Genomic DNA, 24,449 nt, shown 5'->3' with positions numbered 1-24,449 from the left:
CAACTGCAATCATCGAAGGCCACAGTCCTGCTGGTCCTTCTTTTCTCCCTGGCACTTACAGTAATTGATCAGATAGTGTAATTGATTGGTTGTGCACCCTATATTGCCAATATAAGCCAAGCAGGTAAAAGTCATGAAAAATGTCTCATGTCTGAGTCTCGTGATTTTAGGTACCTGGCGTCAGTGGGGGTCTTTGTGCTTGTCTTCTCAGCAGGAATGTGTGCAGAAATTTAAGGCTGGTCCAGGTGCTCAAAAAAAAAAGCTGCATCAGATTCTGACTCCAATCAGGGACCCAGTTATTAGTACCAACTCTAATGTCTATGTAATGTCTATGTAACACTTGGTCATGTGTTGCTTTTATTTACCATGGGTATATATATACATCTGGAGAGAAAATGTAATTTGAACAATAAATAGTGCAGAGAAGTAGAAATAGAGAGAGGTACTGCAACACAAAGTGCAAGTTAGTCGCTATTGAACTACTGCTATACTTTGAGTTTATGTCAAGTTACATGAATAGTTAAAATATGTTATACATACGTTATTGGAAAAAATAAAATCAAAGACGTTCCTAGACAGTTCAGTTACTGTCTTTATGTATGTAATTATGTTTTTGCAAGCACTAGCCTGGCCTATGATGTAGCCTGGACGATTTACAAGAGTGGTCTCTGACAGGGCTGGTCTTTGACAATACTCTGATTGATTTACAACTGCGTTTACGAGCCGAGTCCATTGATCAGTGGAGAGAATGATACAATGTTGCGAGTCCCACCGATTGATAGCAATATATGAAGCGAGATGAACGCATGCTGCGCGCGCATTTCCATCAGACGACGGAAGTGCACAGCAGAAACATCGAGGAAAAGCGTCAAGGGAGTGAAAACGAAGCAGAATTAGTCAATGAGAGAGAGGGGGAGAGGGAGGAGAGGAGAGAGGGAGTAAGGAAAAGAAAGGAGAAAGCAATACGGAGGCTGCAGGGTTGCTCGGTCGAGGTGGACGTGGCGGGTCCGGTTCAGTTTGAAGCCAAGCAACTGTGGCGACAGCGAGCCGAAGGCTAAAAAAGCCATGAATCGGAGAAACCGCAGGTAGCTATTGCTAGCTTGTTGTTTTTTTTATACTGATTTCCTTATTTTTCCACCTCTTTCTCATATGCCAGTGTGTGAATGTGCATGGCCCAACACAGGTTTCGTAATTCGACACAATTTATTTAGTTTAACGACACTTGCCTAGTACTACCTGCAAGGGTTCAGGATGCACGCTCAAGGTGAATAAAAAAAGTAGCTAGTAACAGTACAGTATAGCCGTCTCACTTTCTTTCCTTCCTAGCTACATGTCATCGAGCTAGTTAGACGCATCTGTAAAGCTAGCTAGCAGCATCGACGTTAGCGATAAACAAGATGGCCACTGGCTAGCTAGTTAGCTAGAAATGGCATCTTGCCCTGTCTTTGTATGATAGTAGTCAGCTGGTAAACTGAAATATGTCTTTTAAAAATTATGCAAAGAGTTGGCTGGTCAAAAAAATCCCCTCTCCGAAAAGTTTGTGCTGGTTGTAAGCGCTTCATATGTCACCCAATAGCTTGCTTATTGCCATCCTCAACCAACTGGCTGAGAAAAAAAATCACCGCCAGATTCTTGCAGCCAACTAGTGCATGATGTGCGTGGCGGGTTTGTCATTCTACCTAGCTGGTCAGAACATGCAGGTATTGCAGGAACACTTATGTTGAAGATAACATTAACGTCCTTAATTTTGGTAGCATGTGATATTTAGATTTCAAGGCGAGTTATTGTATCGTCATCGAATTGATGAGCATGAATGTTGTGAAGTTAAGAAGTAGCCAAAACTATTTCAGGACGTTTGGCTGCCAACTTCTCACCAGCCATCATTAAAACTTTTCGAGATACAAAATACAAACAGTTCTCGAAGTTTGCACATCTCTATTGTCATTGCACGTTTGTGTGTTTTCTCATACATATAGCTTGCTTGTCACTAGTTATTGTGAGTCTGTGTAGTTATCTTTTTAGTATTCTGTGTGCTTGTTTTATTTGTGTAATTATAAGCCAATATTATGAGTTGACAGACCTGTTATTTTTGTATTACTTTCCCAACTAGGCCTATCAGTTACATTACCCCTGCTATATTCTAATTGAAGTGAGGCCTGTAGAAGACAATGGGCTATATTTTTAAACTGAATTATTTCATATCCCTTGTCTTCTTTCATTCCAGGGGCTTCAAAGATAGGTTTTGCTCCTAACCCAAGGAAGAAGGCTTGGCATCAGAACAAGCTGTACTGTCAGAGGGACACTGAAGTGGACCAAGGCTCTTTTCAGGGCAAAGTAGTACTATTCTCTGATCCATTACGGGACTAACTGGAGACGGGTGCATAAGGACTCTGCAGCCATGGCAGAGTTAGAGACAGAGTGCATTACGCTAGGACTCGACACGCTACATGCATCAGAGTGTGGCTCGCCACCGCTGGATCCACTTCGGCCTGAGTGCACCTCGCCAACCCTCCACCTGCTCTCGTCCAACTGCAGTACGCCCACGCTCGGCACGCTGGCGGCAGAGATTGCAGAGCCCATGGTCATGCTGCCCTGCGTGAAGACTGAGCCCGCAGACGACCTGGACCCCATCCGCACCGTGGACCTGTCAGAGATCCAGCCACTGAGCACGGCGGAGCTGGGCCACGAACAGATCAAGATGGAGATCAGTGGGTTGGACTACATCAAGTCTGAGCACCACGTCCACGACCTCCACTGCTTCCACAGCTCAGAGTACGAGAGCGACTCGTATTCTATGAAGTCTCACTACGAGCCCAGCCTGGTGTTCGACTACATCACCCACGTGTCCGACAGCCTGGACTACATCAGGTCGGAGCAGCACGCTGACCTGCAGTGTTATTACACCACCGAGCTCGGGGCCATCAAGACTGAGTACGAGCCCAACCTGATGTCCAGCCATATCAAGACAGAGATGAGCCTAGAGTCCATCCACATGGCAGAGCTCCGGACCGAGCTAAACAAGCTCAGCCATGACGGGGTCATGGAAGGCCATAGGCTGGACAACGAGTTCCCTGGTGCAGGAGGCCTCTACGAGCTGCAGTCCACCCATGCTGGCAAAGGCCCAGGTCACACAAGCACGAAAGGGCATAGCACAACCCCACGCAAACCTCGTAACCTCAGTGGGGAGAAGCCTTTCTCTTGCACCCAGTGTGGGAAGAATTTCAGCACTCTGGGGAACCTCAAAACACACCAGCGCATTCACACAGGAGAGAGGCCGTATACCTGCTCGCAGTGCGGCAAAAGCTTCGGCCAGGCAGGGAACCTGAAGAGGCACCAGCTCATTCACACAGGTCAGAAACCCTACATCTGTGCCCACTGCCCCAAGGGCTTCACCAAAGCAGATGACCTCCGCTCACACCAGCGGCTACACACCGGCGAGAAGCCCTTCTGTTGCCTTCAGTGTGGGAAGAGCTTTGGGCAGTCCAAGGAGCTCAAAGCCCACCAGCTAAGCCACACCGGAGAGAGGCCTTTCTGCTGCCAACACTGTGGGAAGAGCTTCACCAAGGAAATGAGCTACCACAATCACCTGCAGATTCACACCGGCGAGAAACCGTACTGCTGCTCTCAGTGCGGGAAGACATTCAGCAACTCGGGGGTCCTCAAAACACACGAGAAGATACATTCCGGGGTGAGGCCATTCGGCTGCACACAGTGCGGTAAGAGCTTTGGCCGTTTGGGACATCTTAAAGCACACCAGCAAATCCACACTGGGGAGCGACCTTTCGCCTGCCTCCAGTGTGGGAAGAACTTCAGCCAGTCAGGCCATCTCAAAGCACATGAGCAAATTCACAAAAGAGAGAGATCAGACATGAGCAGCAGCAGCTCCAGCATCAGCAGCAGCAGCAGTGGTGGCAGCAGCAGCCGCAGTACTGATAGTAGCTAAATACCTTTAACCTCTTAAGTATTATTCCTTTTTTTATATAAATACTATATATATATATGTTTTTCCTTACACTTTTCTTACATTTTTCATACCTTTTGTGCTTTTTGAGTTATGTTCTTTGGGGGTGAACTTGACTGATTTGCTATTATGCAAATGTCTGTATGTTGGGATCAGTGAAGTTACTGAGGGACTTATAGAAAACTTTGTATCTCGTCTGGTCTGTGTTGTAGTGAGTGCCATTCCAGTTTCTTTCCAACCAGAAAAATCACTTATTGATAACATGTAATTCCTAAACCATGTACTGGAATTCATTATTAAAGAAACTAATGCAACACCAAATCTCTCCTTTCTTTTGTCTCGTCCTGAATTATGATCCCGAATTATGATATTGTCTACCGGAGCGGCAAATGAATCTCTTTACTAGAACATTGGTAACAGGTCAAGACTGAATGTTGCACCCTGAATGTTGTGCCACAATTGCACACTACTCTATCGCCACTATGCTCATTATTATTGACGTATACAGAGCTGAGAAAGTAGTATAGATACTGGTAGCACTGTAGTAAAAATAGGTACTGTAGTATTTTCGTTGTAAAAAAGCTGACTCCCACACACTCCCATATGTTTGTGATCACCATCACTTCCCTGCTAGCTGTGGTGGAAAAAGTACCCAATTTTTGTACTTGAGTTCAAGTAAAGATATCTTAGTAGAAAATGACTAAAGTGAAAGTCACTCAGTGAAATACTACCTGAGTAAAAGTTTTGGGTTTTAAATATACTTAAGTATCAAAAGTATAAATTATTTCAAATTGCTCATATTAAGCAAATCAGAGGGCCCAATTTTAATATCTTTTACATTTATGGATAGCTAGAGGCACACTCCAACACTGACATAATTTACAAACGAATCATGTGTGCTTCATGAGTCTGCCAGATCAGAGGCAGTAGGGATGTTCTCTTGATAAATGTGTGAATTGGACCATTTTCCAGTCCTGCTAAGCATTCAAAATGTAATGAGTATTTTTGGGTGTCAGGGAAAACATATGGAGTAAAAAGTACCTTATTTTCTTTAGGAATGTGGTGAAGTCAAAGCTGTCTAAAATATAAATAACATTTTACATTACATTTTAGTAGATGCTCTTATCCAGAGCAACTTACAGTAGTGAATGCATACATTTCACACATTTTTTTTTTTCTCCCCGTACTGGTTCCCCATGGGAATCAAACCCACAACCCTGGCGTTGCAAACACCATGCTCTACCAACTGAGCCACACAGGACAGTAAAGTACAGATAACACAAAAAATGACTTGGTACTTTATGCCACTGCTTGCTAGGTATGTGATTTCATGGTCGTTTTTACAATTCTTAGTTGTAACAGACACTTTATTGCACACTAGTACTATGGCACTAGAGACATGTTTGGTCTGAGATACAGAATGAAGATACCAGTAACCACAGACAAGGTCAGTTGATCATTTTAATCCTTCAACCACCAGCAGCACTGTTAGGTTCACAATATCATTGATCATTTTAATCCTCCAACCACCAGCAGCACTGTTAGGTTCACAATATCATTGATCATTTTAATCCTCCAACCACCAGCAGCACTGTTAGGTTCACAATATCATTGATCATTTTAATCCTCCAACCACCAGCAGCACTGTTAGGTTCACAATATCATTGATCATTTTAATCCTCCAACCACCAGCAGCACTGTTAGGTTCACAATATCATTGATCATTTTAATCCTCCAACCACCAGCAGCACTCTTAGGTTCACAATATCATTGATCATTTTAATCCTTCAACCACCAGCAGCACTCTTAGGTTCACAATATCATTGATCATTTTAATCCTTCAACCACCAGCAGCACTGTTAGGTTCACAATATCATTGATCATTTTAATCCTTCAACCACCAGCAGCACTCTTAGGTTCACAATATCATTGATCATTTTAATCCTTCAACCACCAGCAGCACTCTTAGGTTCACAATATCATTGATCATTTTAATCCTTCAACCACCAGCAGCACTCTTAGGTTCACAATATCATTGGAAGAAATTAAATGGACTTTTACACACATATATCACGCTTCCTGAGTATTATACCTTTATAATAGATTCACTAGAACTCACACTTATGTTTAAGATGTAACAGGTTTATCTTGAAAATGAAGGGAATTCATTTTTTTAGAGAAAGAATAGCTTGATTAGTTAATTTAGTTGGGTTGACCCTTGCCATGACTAGAACCTCATTCGGTGTGTGACTAGGTATGGCATGAGACCACCTCACCATCTCCTTTATCACAGATACCACCGTGGAGCTGCTACTGCTGCAAGACAAACAGGAGAGAAGGTGAGTCACAAACCTATATCTTGTATTTTTCATTAAAAAAAAAACAATTGTTTCATTATTTCCTTTAAAATATTTTCCCACCACATTGATTCTCCTCCATCCACCATGGTCACTGTCTTGCGTTGTGGTGGAGGAACTTCCACCGATGTTACTGCAAGACAAATAAGATTGCACCGCTACAAAACCTACAGCATATACACATAGAAATCCAAACATAGAACATTACCCAAAAACCCGGAAATAATAAATCAAACGCCCTACTAAATAAACCACCACCCCAAACCACATAAAACAAATACCCTCTGCCACGTCCTGACCAAACTACAATAACAAATAACCCTTATACTGGTCAGGACGTGACAAGTGTATTGAAAGCAGGTGCTTCCGAACAGGTGTGATTCCTGATCTAATTAAGCAATTAACATCCCATCATGCTTAGGGTCATGTATAAAAATGCCCAGTTGCCATTATTCTGGCTACCATGGCTAGAAGAATAGATCTCAGTGACTTTGAAGAGGGGTCTCAAAGGAGCATAGGGGGTTTAAAGGGGCTTAATGTGTGTGTGTTTCAGTTATCAGAGGGGTATCCTACGAAGCATGTTTGAGGAGTTAGCGGGGTAATAACCGGTCATACGAAAGTGGCTCACCTTTTAGCCAGGTACATTTTTATGGCAATGAATACTTCAGAACCAACCTGCTCAGGGGCAGACTAACTGACGGCTAACTTCACTTACCATAAATTAAATGACTAAACCGCAAGTTGAGGACCAATGAAATCAGATTCCTTCATCTTGCAAAGATTGTGTCATCATTCCCTTCATTTGAGGAAGACGACTGATAAAAAAAATATATAAATATATAGAGTATATAAAAAAACATATATATATATATATATATATAAATATATATACAGTGCCAGTCAAAAGTTTGGACACACCTACTCATTCCAGGGTTTTTCTTTATTTGTACTATTTTCTACATTGTAGAATAATAGTGAAGACATCAAAACTATGAAGTAACACATATGGAATCATGTTGTAACCAAAAAAGTGTTAAACAAATCAAAATATATTTTGTCTTTGAGATTCTTCAAAGTAGCCACCCTTGTTGATAGCTTTGCACACTCTTGTCATTCTCTCAACCAGCTTAATGAGGAATGCTTTTCCAACAATCTTGAAGGAGTTCCCACATATGCTGAGCACTCGTTGGCTGCTTTCCCTTCACTCTGTGGTCCAACTCATCCTAAACCATCTCAATTGGGTTTCAATTAACAGGCGTGCCATGTTAAAAGTTAATTTGTGGAATTTCTTTCCTTAACCTGTTGGGGCTAGGGGGCAATATTTTCACAGCCAGATAAAAAAACGTACACGATTTAAACTGGTTACTACTCTTGCCCAGAAACGAGAATATGCATATAATTAGTAGATTTGGATGGAAAACACTCAAAAGTTTCTAAAATTGTTTGAATGGTGTCTGTGAGTATAACATAACTCATATGGCAGGCTAAAATCTGAGAAGATTCCATCAGGAACAGCCCTGTCTGACAATTTGTTGTCCTTCTTTTGCATCTCTATCGAAAATACAGCATCTGTGCTGTAACGTGACACTTTCTAAGGCTTCCATTGTCTCTCTAACGCCGCCAGAAAGTGGAATGGGGTGTCTGCTGTCTCTGGGCAAAGTACAGCAGCAGAGTTTGTAAGTGGTCAGCCTGGGGACAGTGAGACTGAGATGCGCATTCACGAGACTTCTCAATTTTTTCTTTCAGTCTTTGAATGAATACAACGTCGCCCGGTTAGAATATTATCGCTATTTTACGAGAAAAATAGCATAAAAATTGATTTTAAACAGCGTTTGACATGCTTCTAAGTACGGTAATGTAATATTTTGAATTTTTCTGTCACGAAATGCGCTCGCGCGTTACCCTTCGGATAGTGACATGAACGCACAAACAAAACGGAGGTATTTGGATATAACTATAGATTATTTGGAACCAAAACAACATTTGTTGTTGAAGTAGAAGTCCTGGGAGTGCATTCTGACGAAGAACAGCAAAGGTAATCCAATTTTTCTAATAGTAATTCTGAGTTTAGTGAGCCCCAAACTTGGTGGGTGTCAAATTAGCTAGCCTGTGATGGCCGAACTATGTACTCAGAATATTGCAAAATATGCTTTCGCTATTTTAAAATCTGACATAGCGTTTGCATAAAGGAGTTCTGTATCTATAATTCTTAAAATAATTGTTATGTATTTTGTCAACGTTTATCATGAGTAATTTAGTAAATTCACCGGAAGTTTTCGGTGGGTATGCTAGTTCTGAACATCACATGCTAACGTAAAAAGCTGTTTTTTGATATAAATATGAACTTGATTGAACAAAACATGCATTTATTGTATAACATAATGTCCTAGGAGTGTCATCTGATGAAGATCATCAAAGGTTAGTGCTGCATTTAGCTGGGGTTTTGGTTTTTGTGAGATATATTCTTGCTTTGAAAATGGCTGTGTGATTATTTTTGGCAGGGTACTCTCCTGACATAATCTAATGTTTTGCTTTTGCTGTAAAGCCTTTTTGAAAACGGACAATGTGGTTAGATTAACGAGAGTCTTGTCTTTAAAATGGTGTAAAATAGTCATATGTTTGAGAAATTGAAGTTATAGCATTTTTGAGGTATTTGTATTTCGCGCCACGCGATTCCACTGGCTGTTGACTAGGGTGGGATGCAAACGTGCCACCTAGCCCAGAGAGGTTATTAATGTGTTTGAGCCAATCAGTTGTGTTGTGACAAGATAGTGGTGGTATACAGAAGATAGCCCTATTTGGTAAAAGACCAAGTGCATATTATGGCAAGAACAGCTCAAATAAGCAAAGAGAAATGACAGTCCATCATCACTTTAAGACATGTCAGAAAATTTCAAGAACTTTTAAAGTTTCTTCAAGTACATTCGCAAAAACCATCAAGAGCTACGATGATGAGCTACGATGATGAGCTCAGATTGCAGTCCAAATAAATGCTTCACAGAGTTCAAGTAACAGACACATCTCAACATCAACTGTTCAGAGGAGACGGCGCAAATCAGGCCTTCAGGGTTGAATTGCTGCAAAGAAACCACTACTAGAGGACGCCAATAATAAGAAGAGACTTTCTTGGGGCAAGAATCACGAGCAATGGACAATAGAGCGGTAGAAATCTGTCCTTTGGATTGATGAGTCCAAATTTGAGATTTTTGGTCCCAACCACCGTGTCTTTGTGAGACGCAGAGTAGGTGAACGGATGATCTCCGCATGTGTGGTTCCCACCGTGAAGCATGGAGGATGAGGTGTGATGGTGCTTTGCTGGTGATACTGTCAGTGTTTTATTTTGAATTCAATGTACACTTAACCAGCATGGCTACCACAGCATTCTGCAGTGATTCACTGCAGTGATACACACATCTCATTTGGTTTCCGCATAGTGGGACTATCATTTGTTTTTCAACGGGACTGATAAAGGAATTTATATGTTTAAATGAATGACTAAAGAATTCCACCCTGAAACATATAATACTATAATTCTAATAATGTATGTGTGGGACATGTTTAGAAGGAGAAAACAGAGGCTGGTAGACTACACATGATAACTCTGAAAAAGCTGACGACAGGAGGACCTGTTGTTTATCCCTTCCAAGGCCTCTCTAATCTAGGGAGGAGAGGAGAGAACGGCGAGAAACTGCCAAGGCTGGTAGAAAAGTGATAAACCTGTCTCTCTCTCTCTCTCTCTCTCTGTGTGTGTGTGTGTGTGTGTGTGTGTGTGTGTGTGTGTGTGTGTGTGTGTGTGTGTGTGTGTGTGTGTGTGTGTGTGTGTGTGTGTGTGTGTGTGTGTGTGTGTGTGTGTGTGTGTGTGTGTGTGTGTGTGTGTGTGTGTGTGTGTGTGTGTGTGTGTGTGTGGGTGCGTAGAGGGGGTTATAAAGACTGTTCAAATTTCTGTGGACTTGAGAACGTTCTCTGAATAAACTGTACGGACCTTTTGCATAAGCTGAGTCTTTGCCTAATTATTATTAAACCCAGGGTCTTGCAAACCTCGGGGATTGGTCAAAGCTGAAATAATTGTTAGTTATCATCATTGGGATAGAAAATTCTCGTTACAAGGACACTGACCCAAAACGTCATTCCATCTGGTTTGCACTTAGTGGGACAATGATTTGTTTTCAACAGGACAATGACCCAAAACACACCACCAGGCTGTGTAAGGGCTATTTGACCCAAAAGCAGAGGGATGGAGTGCTGCATCAGATGACCTGGCCTCCACAATCACCTGACCTCAACCCAATTGAGATGGTTTGGGATGAGTTGGACCGCCGAGTGAAGGAAAAGCAGCCAACAAGTGCTTAGCATATGTGGGAACTCCTTCAAGACTGTTGGAAAAGCATTCCTCATGAAGCTGGTTGAGAGAATGCCAAGAGTGTGCAAAGTTGTCATCATGGCAAAGGGTTCCTACTTTGAAGAATCTCAAATCTAAAATATATTTTGATTTGTTTAACACTTTTTTGGTTACTACATGATTCCATATGTTTTATTTCATAGTTGTGATGTCTTCACTATTATTATAACAATGTAGAAAATAGTCAAATGTAATAAAAACCCTTGATTGAGTAGGTGTGTCCAAACTTTTGATGGTACTATAAATATATATATATATATATAATTTACTGATTATATATATATAATTATTTTATAAAAATGAGTCGTGTTAAAATATATTACATTACACAGAATGCATTTTAAACTTCATGCAATGTATTACTTTTGTATGACTCAATAAAAAAAATATTTTGATAGGAGTGGGAAAAAAGGTAATTGTGTTTTGATAAGCACACCTAAGCACACCAAAGACAGCATTAACGATAGAATATATATCTGGTTTTTCAAGCGACAGTCTTTTAATCCTTAAGTCATCACAAAAATTGGTCTTCTCACGAAAACATTTGTAGCATCTGACCTATTATGAGCTGTTATGAAAAGGGAGACTCTCGCGAACATAATGTTTTCTCTGTTTTGCTCTATGACCCCAGAAATGTCACATGACTTGTCTGAAGGTAACCCATACAAATTAATGGAAGTATGGAGGTAGTTTTGTGCCAACAAAAATGAGGGGTTAAATACGAGTAAAAAAGACACAAATGTTTCCTGAGCTTTCTTATATCTCTAAAATATAGTACAGACACTTCAGAACCTTATTCCTTCTGATTTATTTTTTGACATTTATTAATGTGTTATTCAATGTGTTTCTATGGGCTGTAGTGGTAAAGGGCAAATTCTATATTTTATCAAATAATTGTTAAATAAAACATTTTAATACCTAAAGCGGGCCTAAAATTCAAATAGCTAAATGATCCATGGTATGACCACCTTAAAACAATTCCCCGCAATGGCTTAGATGTTTAGTTAAGGCAGTGTGCGAGGCACAGATGGTCGCTTCACCTAGCCAAGTTCTGCTACAAGCAAACCAAACATAGTATGCAGGCGCCTTTAGACACTGGCTGTGTCCAAAGTCTGGCTTGCCTACTACTTACTTAAACTGCATAATGTATAGTTATTGTACTGCATACTATTTAGAATGTACTGTTTAGTAAAAAACAAATGCAGTAAACAACAAATATCAGCATGCTAGGCTCATCCTACTGCAACGTGTCATCTAATGCGCAATTACGTTGATTCTCGCCATTCATTCATTTTGGTACAGCTGGTCCCCTCAGCTGATTAACAGCTGTTGTCAAACACACCTGGGTTTCAAAAGGCAATTCTCTTCCTCGATAGTATGCAGCGAATTCTATTAAATGAAAAGCCGAAATGAGTACGACTTCCTGGCATTTAAAGCATACAACATTTTTGATATTTCACATGCTATAAAATGTAATTTTTTTGCATACCCCAAATGCCTACTATTTAAAATGCAGGTACGGGTATTCAGCCATGGTGTCACGCTCTGACCTAAGAGAGCTGTGTTTTCTCTGTTTAGCTAGGCCAGGGTGTGATAGGTGGGTGGGCATTCTATGTTTTGTATTCTATGTTTTTGTATTTCTTTGTGTTGGGCCGAGTATGGTTCCTAACCAGAGGCAGCTGTCTATCGTTGTCTCTGATTAGGAACCATACTTAGGCAGCCTGTTTTTCCTTTGGGTTTTGTGGGTAGCTATTTTCCGTTTAGATGTAAAGTACCTGACGGAACTGTCTGCTGTCATTTTTTGGTTTAATTTGTAAGTGTTCATTCTTCTTTCATTAAAACTACAAGATGAACATATTCCACGCTGCACCTTGGTCTACTCATTATGACGCCTGTGACACATGGCCACAATGTTGGTGTTACCTTTATTTCGGCAGTTACCTGTATATACAGTGCATTCGGAAAGTATTCAGACCCCTTCCATTTTTCCACATTTGTTACGTTACAGCCTTATTCTAAAATGGAATAAAAAAATGTCCTCATCAATCTATACACAATACCCCATAATGACAAAGTGAAACAGGTTTTTAGACAGTTTTGCAAATTTAAAAAAAAAAAAATACAACTGAAATACCTTATTTACATACGTATGCAGACTGTTTCCATTGATCATCCTTGAGATGTTTCTACTACTTGATTGGAGTCCACCTGTGGTAAATTCAATTGATTGGACATGATTTGGAAAGGCACACACCTGTCTATATAAGGTCCCACAGTTGACAATACATGTCAGAGCAAAAACCAAGCCATGAGGTCGAAGGAATTATCCGTATAGCTTCAAGACAGGATTGTGTTGAGGCACAGATCTGGGGAAGAGTACCAACAATTGTCTGCAGCATTGAAGGTCCCCAAGAACACAGTGGCCTCCATCATTCTTAAATGGAAGAAGCTTGGAACCACGAAGACTCGCCCTAGAGCTGGCCGCCCGGTCAAACTGAGCAATCGGGGGAGAAGGGCCTTGGTCAGGGAGGTGACCAAAAACCTGATGGTTGCTCTGACAGAGCTTCAGAATTCCTCTGTGGAGATGGGAGAACCTTCCAGAGTGACAACCATCTCTACAGCACTCCACCAATCAGGCCTTTTTGGTAGAGTGGCCAGACGGAAGCGATTCCTCAGTAAAAGGCACATGACAGCCCACTTGGAATTTGCCAAAAGGCACCTAAAGGACTGTCAGACTATGAGAAACAAGATTCTCTGTTCTGATGAAACCAAGATTGAAGTCTTCTGCCTGAATGACAAGTGTCACGTCTGGAGGAAACCTGGCACCGTCCCTATGGTGAAACATGATGGTGGCAGTAACAGGCTGTGGGGATGTTTTTCAGCAGCATCGACTGGGAGACTAGTCAGGATCGAGGGAAAGATGAACAGAGCAAAGTACAGAGAGATTCTTGATAAAAAACCTGCTCAGGACCTCAGACTGGGACGAAGGTTCACCTTCCAACAGCACAACGACCCTAAGCGCTCTGCCAAGACAACGCAGGAGTTGCTTTGGGAAAAGTCTCCATGTCCTTGAATGGTCCAGCCAGAGCCCGGATTTGATCCGAAATGAACATCTCTGGAGAGACCTGAAAATAGCTGTGCAGCGATGCTCCCCATGCAACTTGACAGAGCTTGAGAAGATCTGCAGAGAAGAATGGGAGAAACTCCACAAATACAGGTGTGCCAAGCTTGTAGCATCATACCAAAGAAGTCTTGAGGCTGTAATCGCTGCCAAAGGTGCTCCAACAAAATACTGAGTAAAGGGTCTGAATACTTCTGTATTATTTCATAATTAAAAAAAAAAAAGTTTTAATTAAAAACTTGTTAGTGCTTTCTCAGTATGGGGTATTGTACGTAGATTGATAGAATTGTTTTTAGAATAAGGCTGTGACGTAACAAAATAACTTCCGAATGCACTGTACTGTATATGAAAAGATCTTGTACTTGAGAAACTGGGACTGGAGTTGATCTAGTGTCTGAAAGCAGATCTAGTGTCTGAAAGCCAGCAGAGGGAGTGCTGCTTCCCCTTACTGCATACAACTCATCAAATCGAATTTAGCTTTATTAGCATGTACATAGCACTTCAATAGATTTTAACATGTAAGATAAAAGTCAACAAAATCATATTTTTCAGGGTCCTCTTCATCTTTTCAGAAGCCAAGGTTGTTATTATTATCAATAACCATAGATATAATGTACCATCCACAACATAACATCATGCACATCATCATATGCATATGATTTTATTAAAAGTGTTCAATGTCATGATAATAGGATTTTTTTGTTTTTTTGTCCATAGTTTATATTTTATTAATACCTGCATGCGTTTACATGAATGTACTGATCACATGGGTGACATAAGGTTTGAAAACCTCCTTCTCCCTGAAGTCATCATGGGCCAGTCCTGCGTTGTCGATGCTCAGAAGAAAGGTTCCTTTAAAATGGATGGCAGCCAGGAAATGAAAAGGTCATTGTCATGACTATACAAGCAATAAGGCCCAATGGGGCATGGTGGTATTTTGTGAACATTCTTAAGTGGTGTTGCTTGGCATGACCTACGCCTCAGTCTGAACAACAACTTTAATTACCAACACCCATATTCAAGATAAGTCAATCAGATGTAATATGAATTCTTTCAACAGATTATCTGCTCTCTTGAAATATTCCTCATCATCATCAACTTTGGGTTTGTTGGGCCTGAAGGCATTTTCAGCTGTCTAGTCACATCTTTGTAACATGGTCCTTCTGGTCCTTAACATGGTCCTTATCTCACTGGTATACATCAAAATATAATGTAACTCCCTTCAGGGCACTTCACTAACTTCACTGTCACACAAATCTGTTATTTGCTGCGTGTATTGGTTTTTCATTTAGGCAAATCTTTCTTTTACATAGTTTCCTTGCTATGCATAGGCCTAGATTTGACATACTATGAAACCCTCTATTATTAATTGATGTTAGATCAAAATGTACCCAAAATGAAACCTAGTTCTGGACTAAAAAGGATGGTCAATGCAAAACTTGCATTGAACATCAGATTTTTTGTCCAGGACTTGACTTCTATGTTTGGAAAAAATGGGTCAGAAAAACCAGTTCAATATGTTAACAGGTGAGCATAAAGAGTGGATTATTTCTAAGGTTGGTCATGGGAGTGGCCATACAAGTGTAACAGAAGACATCTTGGACCAGTGAGTGTTAAAGCTACAGTATGTGATTCGGAATACAACTAAATGTGGTCCCCGCCACTTGGTTTTGGTAAACAGCTGAGGTAGAGGGCTAGGGAAATTCAACCCTTCTCAAATTCATAGACAGTGTTCTAGATGCAAGGACCAACTTCCACATGATAGATTTAACCACATGATAGATTTGTTTACAGTGTTTTTTGTAAACAATGGAGTAATATGATAAAGACAGACAGTTGTGGTACGGTCATGAGTAATTTTTCTGTTATATTCTTCAAAGAATCAACGGGTATATCAAGAATTGAGATTACCATTGAACAGATTCCCAAATCCCAGACTGTAGCTTTAAAGGGAAGACTATGATAGGAATTCTCGCTGTAGATAGATACAATTGAAGTCGGAAGTTTACATACACCTTAGCCAAATACATGTAAACTCAGTTTTTCACAATTCCTGACATTTAATCTTAATAAAAATTCCCTGGCTTAGGTCAGTTAGGATCATCACTTTATTTTAAGAATGTGAAATGTCAGAATAATAGTAGCGAGGATTATTAACTAGATTTTATTTATTTCATCACATTCCCAGTTGGTCAGAATTTCACATACACTCAATTAGTATTTGGTAGCATTGCCTTTAAATTGTTTAACTTCGATCAAACGTTTCGGTTAGCCTTCCACAAGCTTCCCACAATAAGTTGGGTGAATTTTGGCCCATTCCTCCTGACAGAGCTGGTGTAACTGAGTCAGGTTGGTAGGCCTCCTTGCTCGCACACACTTTTTCAGTTCTGCCCACACATTTTCTATGGGATTGAGGTCAGGGCTTTGTGATGGTCACTCCAATACCTTGACTTTGTTGTCCTTAAGCCATTTTGCCACAACTTTGGAAGTATGCTTGGGGTCAGTGTCCATTTGGAAGACCCATTTGTGACCAAGCTTTAACTTCCTAAATGATGTCTTGAGATATTGCTTCAATGTATCTACATAATTTTCCCTTCCTCATGATGTCATCTATTTTGAGAAGTGCACCAGACCCTCTTGCAGCAAAGCACCCCCACAACATGATGCTCCCACCCCCATGCTTCACGGTTGGGATGGTGTTCTTCGGCTTGCAAGCCTCCCTGTAAGGCTCTGGGCGTAGTGGGTGCGAAGTCAGGCGCAGGAAGCAGAGAGTACAGGGTAGTGCTTCAATGTTACACAACGGCGAACACAAGCCACCCCACGGAGATACAGGGCGCACACAAAAACAAAGTGCCCCAAACACTGGGGACTGAAACCGTCTGAGGAAACCCACGTTCAAGCCCCTCAAACACGAGCGTGCACAGAAGCAAAATACACAAAACAATCCCGCACACAGAGCAGGCGGGCCTACGGGCTAAAATAACCCAGCTAATCAGCCCAACACAAAACAGGTGCAAACAATAAACAGAAAGGGGGAAAAGGGAATCAGTGGCAGCTAGTAGGCTGGTGACGATGACCGCCGAGCACCACCCGAGCAGGAAGGGGAGCTACCATTGGTAGGAGTCGTGACACTCCCCCTTTTTCCTCCAAACATAACGATGGTCATTATGGCCAAACAGTTATATTTTTGTTTTATCAGACCAGAGGACATTTCTCCAAAAAGTACAATCTTTGTCCCCATGTGCAGTTGCAAACCATAGTCTGGCTTTTTTATGGAGGTTTTGGAGCAGTGGCTTCTTCCTTGCTGAGCAGCCTTTCAGGTTATGTCGATATAGGACTTGTTTTACTGTGGATATAGATACTTTTGTACCTGTTTCCTCCAGCATCTTCACAAGGTCCTTTGCTGTTGTTCTGGGATTGATTGCACTTTTCGCACCAAAGTACGTTCATCTCTAGGAGACAGAACGCGTCTCCTTCCTGAGCGGTATGACGGCTGCGTGGTCCCATGATGTTTATACTTGCGTACTATTGTTTGTACAGATGAACGTGGTACCTTCAGGCGTTTGGAAATTGCTCCCAAGGATGAACCAGACTTGAGGAGGTCTACAATTTTTTTTCTGGGGTCTAGGCTGATTTCTTTGGATTTTCCCATGATGTTAAGCAAAGAGGCACTGAGTTTGAAGGTAGGCCTTGAAATACATCCACAGGCAAACCTCCAATTGACTCAAATGATGTCAATTATCAGAAGCTTCTAAAGCCATGACATCATTTTCTGAAATTTTCCAAGCTGTTTAAAGGCACAGTCAACTTAGTGTATGTAAACTTCTGACCTACTGGATTTGTGATACAGTGAATTAATTATAAGTGAAATAATCTGTCTGCAAACAATTGTTGAAAAAATGACTTGTGTCATGCACAAAGTAGATGTCCTATCCGACTTGCCAAAACTATAGTTTGTTAACAAGAAATTTGGTTGAAAAGTGGTTGAAAAGTGAGTTTTAATGACTCCAACCTAAGTGCATGTAAACTTCCGACTTCAACTGTCAGTAAGATTAGTAGTTGATTGATCTAAGCTGACATATGGAATTGTTAACATGGATAATTTAGCTATTTGATTTGGAATTTTACGACCCCTTTATCCTTCAAAAAATAATACATGTATATTTTTTTATAAACTGTTGAATTTAGCCTTTGCTGCTACAGTATAGCCCATAGAAATGTATTGAATAACAAACCCATTCACAAATGGCAAAAAAAGATAGTCAAAAAAAGAATTATAAGGAATAAGGTTTTGAAGTGTCTGACCTATACCTAGGAGATATAAGAAAGCTCAGGAAATAAATATATATATATATTTTTACACATATTTAAGCCTTTATTTTTGTTGGCACAAAACTACCTCCATACTTCTATTAATTTGTATTGGTTACCTTTAGTCGAGACCCGGGACACTTGTGGGGGTCGTAGAGCAAAACGTAGATCACCATTGTGTTTGTGAGAATCTCCCTTTTCTACATTAGTGTCATAACTGAATGGGGAAGGATAGGGATTCCATCAAGAAGATGCTCATAGGACTACTCAAGTACACTTGAAAAGAATAAGTCAGGAGTAAAAATTGGCCTGTGATATAGGAAAGATACAATATGCTCCGGTCTATTTCAATCCAACCACATGTTAACTGAAGGGTATTGAAGTTGAGAATAGGAAAGTGGTGCTTTAGAATCACCTCTGGTCAACAGGGGCTGACAAGACAGAGGGGCAGAGAGGAGTTGTGTGTGTGATGAAGTCTCACCCTAGTGTGCGGCTCTCAGAGTACTCCATCCTGCGGGCAGTGATGGAGGCAGCCAGGTTAATGAAGCTGAGGGAGGGTGTGGTCCGGAGGAGGGGGGAGGACAGGGGCAGGGTGGCACGCCACGCAGCCAGGGCCCCACAGCTGCCCAGGGAGGAGGAGGAAGAGAGGGAGATCTGTGGTATGCTCAGATAGGTTTAGCCTGCTGTGGTGACTATTTTTGGTTTGATTGTCATCAATCTTTTCAAACACCAGCAGAAAAGAACTGTGTTTTACAGTATCATAACAAAAACTATCGACATTATTTTGTCCCAGTTTGGTGAAAATCCTCTGATAGTGTGTTTAAATGTCAGACTTAAAACAATGAGATCAGACCAATCCCTTTCAAAAGCTCAATAACTTCCACTATGTAGTAGGCCTATCTAAAATGGCTACTAAACTCAAAGACAAAGCTAAGACACAGGAGGGTTATGAACAGAGCACGTTGACTGCACGTGTATGAGCCTAGAAGACCTGCTAGAGGGACCTCCTTCCTCTCTCAGTCCTGTGAATCAACTGACTTAACATTCCAATGCAACATCTTGCCATACAAAATATATAGCTGAGTTGATAGCCTACCCTACATAATCAGCTAGGCCAGTGGTCCCGAACCTTTTGACTCATGCCCCCATTTTATCACGGGGGAACATCTCATGCCCCACGCCTGCCCCAATTGAATTAACTGCTACTATTGTCACAAAACAATATGATAACAAAATTATACAAATGTACTCCTTAAAATTTGCCTTTTAATCAATATGAAACAGAATATACAAATACCAGTACTCATTCCATATTGAAATCAAGGAGAAAAAGAAGAATAAACCATCTTTCTGCTGTGCATTGTCACATTCCTATGACTAGGGTGGGCCAATTTTTATTGTAGATTTTCTCAATTTGAAATAGAAATGAAATTATTTCTGGAAGAATTCTAAGGGTGACTATTAGGTTGCATAAACATGATTAGTGTTTCCCCCCCCACAATTTAGGCCTACAAATATATTTTCTGAACATAGCACAGAAGAGGATAGATTTTTACTGCTAGTCAGAGTCTGGGAGACAGGCAGGCTGCCTATGACTGGGGGGAGAAACAGGCTTGCTTGTAGTATACCGTTAAATCTATAGCATACCGTTTGGATGCTGCAGACGTTTTCGTGAGAAGACCGATTTCCGGGATGTCTCCTGGTCTGACACACAGCGCTGTAGATCTGCCACTTTCCACTGCAGATGCGGAAGGGCGACATAGGCGGATGCGGTGGATTGAGAGGCAGCCCATGCAAGCCCAAGCAACAGCTTAAACTGATGGAGTTTGATGGTGAATTTTTTTATTATGTTATTTAGATTGAAACACCGGTGCATCAATAGGGGGTTAAGTCCTACCCATTCATACTTGATTTTCTATATACCTGGCTGCTTGGGTCGTTCCACCCTGGAGTAACTTGTCCTTCTGATTATCCTGACACAAAGTGGAGATTGGGAATGGTTGTCAAACTTTTTACTTTTACCTGAATTGTATCATATTGTATCATATTACATTTCACAATAAATGAGTGCTGGAAATAACATATTTCATGCAAATATGTTTCATGTAAATATGTTAGATTATCATGCTGGGACATGTACATGTAGGTTTTCTTAACATCTACTTGCATCCCTAAACCCAACACTAGGTGACACCCCAGACTTAGTAAACAGGCTAACACCGAATTCCACCTTACCACTCACAACTGAAACAATTTCACGAAGTTTCATTAAATAGGCACAAATTAAATCATTCATGAAACTAAAGCAGACATTTTTGAAAAAACAATGGTATAATTTTAGCCTATTATGAAGACAAAGTAATTGAACAAACAAAAGATTTCAGACTTATTATTTTTATTGCTGTTGCCTTCCAGATATGCACTGGATGTTTAGTGAGTCAGATAATCAGTTGTTGTATTTCCCTCAGTACACTCATGTACTGCATCAGCGGCGTGTATGTGAAGAAGTTGATGATTGGGTGGAGGAGACCACTTTCCCATCTACCACCTCTTCTACCACTGTGATGACCTTCCTGGTGCTGGTGGAGGAGGAGGAGGAGACACTGTGGACCAAACAGAAAACACCAATGAGCACATAATCGACTGTACTCAACACAATATGGTAAGGTCTTGACCTTGCAAGGTTTTGTCATGATTCTACTGGTAGTGTACAAACTGGTGGGGCCACTGTTTTGCTTCTAAGAATGTGAGTCTAGCCTAGAACCTGCTCAAAGTTTAGAATCAAAACACCCTTGATAGCCTAAGAATAACTTTTGATGGACTAATAGAATAGGCTTCTTTGGCTCACCTTCTGGCCTCTCCATCCAGCAGTCTCCTGTACTCAGCGATTTCCATCTCCAGCCTGGTCTTGATGTCCAGCAGCATCTTGTATTCCTGACCCTGGCGTTGCAAGTCAGCCCTGAGATTTACCAACTGTTCCTCCAAGCTGGTCACCTGCATCTGATAACCTGACAGCTGCATGGAGAAACGGTTCTTTGTCTCTGCGAGGGTATTTTCCATGGATGATTTCTATAGGAGAGAAATGCAGAGCAAAACAAAACATCAGGAAGTAGTTGAGCAAACTCCTTGATGGGTGGCAGACATTGAAACATTCTTCAACAGTCTTACCATGCTTATTTGTGATTGAAGTTCGATTTCAAGACTCTGCAGCGTACGTTTGACTTCTGAAATTTCAGATCTGGACGTTTGGATAACTTCTGTGCTAATGGCGACCTCCTTGTTCAGCGCCTCGGTCTGTGGAAAACACCATCCAAAATAATGTTTTTACATGAACAATTCAATTGATGGGACATTTTGGATATCGTGGACCTAAATTATGTCATCATTTTTATAATAAGAAACGGTATTACCTTGGCGTGGAACCAGCCCTCCAGTTCTCTGTTGTTCTTGGCAGCGACAGCCTCGTAGTGTTCGCGAATCTCAGCCATGACTTTGCTGAGGTCTTCCTGTGGTGCAGCGTCAACCTCCACATGGACCTGGCCGCTCATCTGGGCACGCATGGACAACAGCTCCTGCAGAAGGACAATGAAACAGATTTAGGTCTGTAGGTCGTCATCATGGTTCAGAAAGTGGTTCTAGATTTGTTCAAGTGTTTCTGGATTTGAATACATAGATTATGATGTATTACTTGCTCACAAAAATGTTGTACAGTAATGTCTGGCTGGATCTGTTATTTTAAGACCCGACACTATAGATAGGCTAGTATGGGAATCAGAAAATGGAAAAGTTGAACCCTACCTCCTCGTGGTTTCTCTTGAGGTAGACCAACTCCTCTCTCAGCCCCTCAATCTGCATGCTCAGGTCCTTCTTGGACATATTCAGATCTTCCAGAACACACCTCAGCCCAGCAATGTCTGCTTCCACTGACTGACGCATGGACAGCTCGGTCTCATACCTACATCATTAAGCATGAAATTATTTACAGTGTACCAGTGTGTCTCAACTTGCTCTGTAATCATTGAACGTGAGCTATTTCACGGTGTGAGCTTTTTTACATGACAGACGGCATCAATATTTTTATTTGTACACTAGACCGGAATCAGTCGGTCACATTTCTGGTATTGAGTCATAATATTTGTCTGAGTGAGTGGACAAAAGATTTGGCAATTTGGTGAGTGAACTCACTTCATTCTGAAGTCTTCAGCGGCAAGCCTGGCATTGTCAATACTTAGATGGACAGCACCATTCATACGGATGGCTTGCTGCATCTGAAAAGAAAATGAATACTTTTGTTTTTGTTTTAAATTCTAAATAAATACATAGTGCAAGTTTTTCAATATGTGGCATTAAATAAAAGTGCAACAGTACTGGCATAGAAAAGCTTACCTTGGATTGGAGGTCACTGATGATGACATGGGATGAACCATAGTCGCGAGCACTGGGGGAGGTCTTGGCCTCGAGGAACTGGCGGATCTTCAGCTCCAGCTCAGCGTTGGCCTTCTCCAAGGTGTGAACTTTGGCCAGGTAGGTGGCCAGACGGTCGTTCAGGTTCTGCATGCAGAACTTCTCGTTGCCGATGACATGGCTGTCACTTCCTCCACCAGACATACTGAAGCTGGAGCCTGCACCGAAGCCAGCACCACCACCGAAACTGCCACCACCAGCAGAGAAGGACCTGGAGGCTCTGGCACTGGAGATGCGCACCCCAGAGCCACCTGCACCCCCATACATGCTGCCGGCCCTAATGCCACTGATGCGGCTGCCACCACCAGACATGGACATGCCACCACCACCAGACATGGATATGCCACCACCTCCAGACATGGACATACGTGAGGAACCCATAGATGAGCCCTTCATGGATCTGCTTGAGGAGGATCTGAAGCTGCTGCTGGAGAAGGACATGTTGATGGAGTCTGCTGATGTCTTACTGCTCTGGCTGGAGAGAAGTGAGTGCAGAGCAGTTGGTCTAAGCTCCTTTTATGCTGTGAGAGGAGAGGAGGACACAGACGACACTTGAACTCAATACAGTAATTACATACTTTAAAAGGGCACGCCAGGCATACCAAAGTTGTTAAGATTCAAACCTGTTGAGCCTACAAAATCAATTGTTGATTTTAGACAGTTCTTTCCATTGAAGGTCACCAATGCGAACAAGTCATTTAATTATAATTTTTGACTGTTGAGAAACAGATGACATTTGAAAGTAATCCCTAACTGTAGAACTGGTAGTTAAGATGACCTGACAGCCTTGAGGCCTAACTTGGTCTTTAGAGTAATACTAGGGTGAGACAAGGATGACACAGTTACTGTTATGTGAGAACTCCATCTACATAAACAATCAATCATGTCTTATTTTCAAATCACATCTATTGTAATGAACATGACGCAATCAAAGTTCCTGTGAAGATTCTATAGTAGAGTCTACTGAATTGGTTGACTTGTTTAACATTGCTTTACACTGTAAAGGAGTGTACAGTAGACAGGATTTCAAAACCACTTATATATATATATTTTTTTTTAAATGTAAAAACTTTTTTGTGATATTCAATTGATAGTTACAGTCTTGTTCCATTGCTGCAACGCCCCGTACGGACTCGGGAGAGGAAAAGGTCGAGAGCCACGCGTCCTCCGAAACACGACCCTGTCAAGTCGCACTGCTTCTTGACACACTGCTCTCTTAACCCGGAAGCTAGCCGCACCAATATGTCAGAGGAAAACCGTATAACTGGCACAGTGTCAGCGTGCATGTGCTCTGCCCACCACAGGAGTCGCTACAGTCGCTACAGTCGCTACAGCGCCACCTCATGGGTCTCCTGGTTGCAGCCGGCTGCGACACAGCCCAGGATCAAACCCGGGTCTGTAGTGATGCCATAAGAACTACGATGCAGTGCCTTAGACCGTTACGCCACTTGGGAGGCCCTCAAAAACACTTTTTGAAAGTTAGTCCGATATAAATGTATTCTCTGCTGTTGGCTAACAAATTATCTTGGATGCAAAACCACAAGAGTGCAGATTGGAGTTTGGAATTCCTATTTTAAACATTTATGTTTGTAGCAGAAATAATATTTGAGCCAAAGTGAGAAAAGGTGAGGTCACCTCTCTCAGGAATCAAGACAGTGAAAAGACAATCAGTTGCAAGAAATATCTTATTCACAAAGGTTAAAGCTTTAAAGGGCTTCTTATCATAGTTTACATGTCACACCTACTCCTGCTCCCTCTCTCTGGTGCTCGACGTCACCGGTCTACTAACCACCAGTCCTGGCAACCCAAATTGTACACACCTGGCAACCATCATTG

The 24,449-nt window shown here is 41.5% G+C and overlaps 2 protein-coding genes across 2 annotated transcripts; one reads left to right on the top strand and one right to left on the bottom strand.

Annotated features, from left to right (window-relative positions):
* Positions 1–776: 776 nt before the first annotated feature.
* Positions 777–4,282, top strand: LOC115171037 (gastrula zinc finger protein XlCGF57.1-like). The gene is made up of 2 exons (XM_029727491.1): positions 777–1,085; positions 2,225–4,282. Exon 2 carries the CDS (start codon positions 2,399–2,401, stop codon positions 3,941–3,943), a length of 1,545 nt encoding a protein of 514 aa, XP_029583351.1. The 5' UTR covers positions 777–1,085; positions 2,225–2,398; the 3' UTR covers positions 3,944–4,282.
* Positions 4,283–20,146: 15,864 nt separating this feature from the next.
* On the bottom strand, positions 20,147–23,102 carry LOC115171034 (keratin, type I cytoskeletal 13-like). Its single transcript, XM_029727487.1, has 7 exons — positions 22,536–23,102; positions 22,335–22,417; positions 21,948–22,104; positions 21,560–21,721; positions 21,318–21,443; positions 20,998–21,218; positions 20,147–20,752 (listed from the first exon to the last, which is right to left on the bottom strand). Exons 1-7 carry the CDS (start codon positions 23,052–23,054, stop codon positions 20,635–20,637), a joined length of 1,386 nt encoding a protein of 461 aa, XP_029583347.1. The 5' UTR covers positions 23,055–23,102; the 3' UTR covers positions 20,147–20,634.
* Positions 23,103–24,449: the final 1,347 nt, after the last annotated feature.

This window comes from Salmo trutta, chromosome 32 (assembly GCF_901001165.1).
Source record: "Salmo trutta chromosome 32, fSalTru1.1, whole genome shotgun sequence".
NCBI lineage: Eukaryota > Metazoa > Chordata > Actinopteri > Salmoniformes > Salmonidae > Salmo > Salmo trutta.
The sequence above is the reverse complement of the archived record's forward strand: the minus strand, read 5'-3'. Positions and strand labels throughout refer to the sequence as shown.

Bases quoted from the DNA above. Each gene is read 5' to 3' on its own strand.
- LOC115171037 (XM_029727491.1), top strand. From the start codon at position 2,399: ATGGCAGAGTTAGAGACAGAGTGCATTACGCTAGGACTCGACACGCTA.
- LOC115171034 (XM_029727487.1), bottom strand. From the start codon at position 23,054: ATGTCCTTCTCCAGCAGCAGCTTCAGATCCTCCTCAAGCAGATCCATG. The intron at 22,418-22,535 runs GTAAGCTTTTCT...TTTTCTTTTCAG, and splicing joins TCAGTGACCTCCAATCCAAG to ATGCAGCAAGCCATCCGTAT. The intron at 22,105-22,334 runs GTGAGTTCACTC...TTAATGATGTAG, and splicing joins GCTGAAGACTTCAGAATGAA to GTATGAGACCGAGCTGTCCA.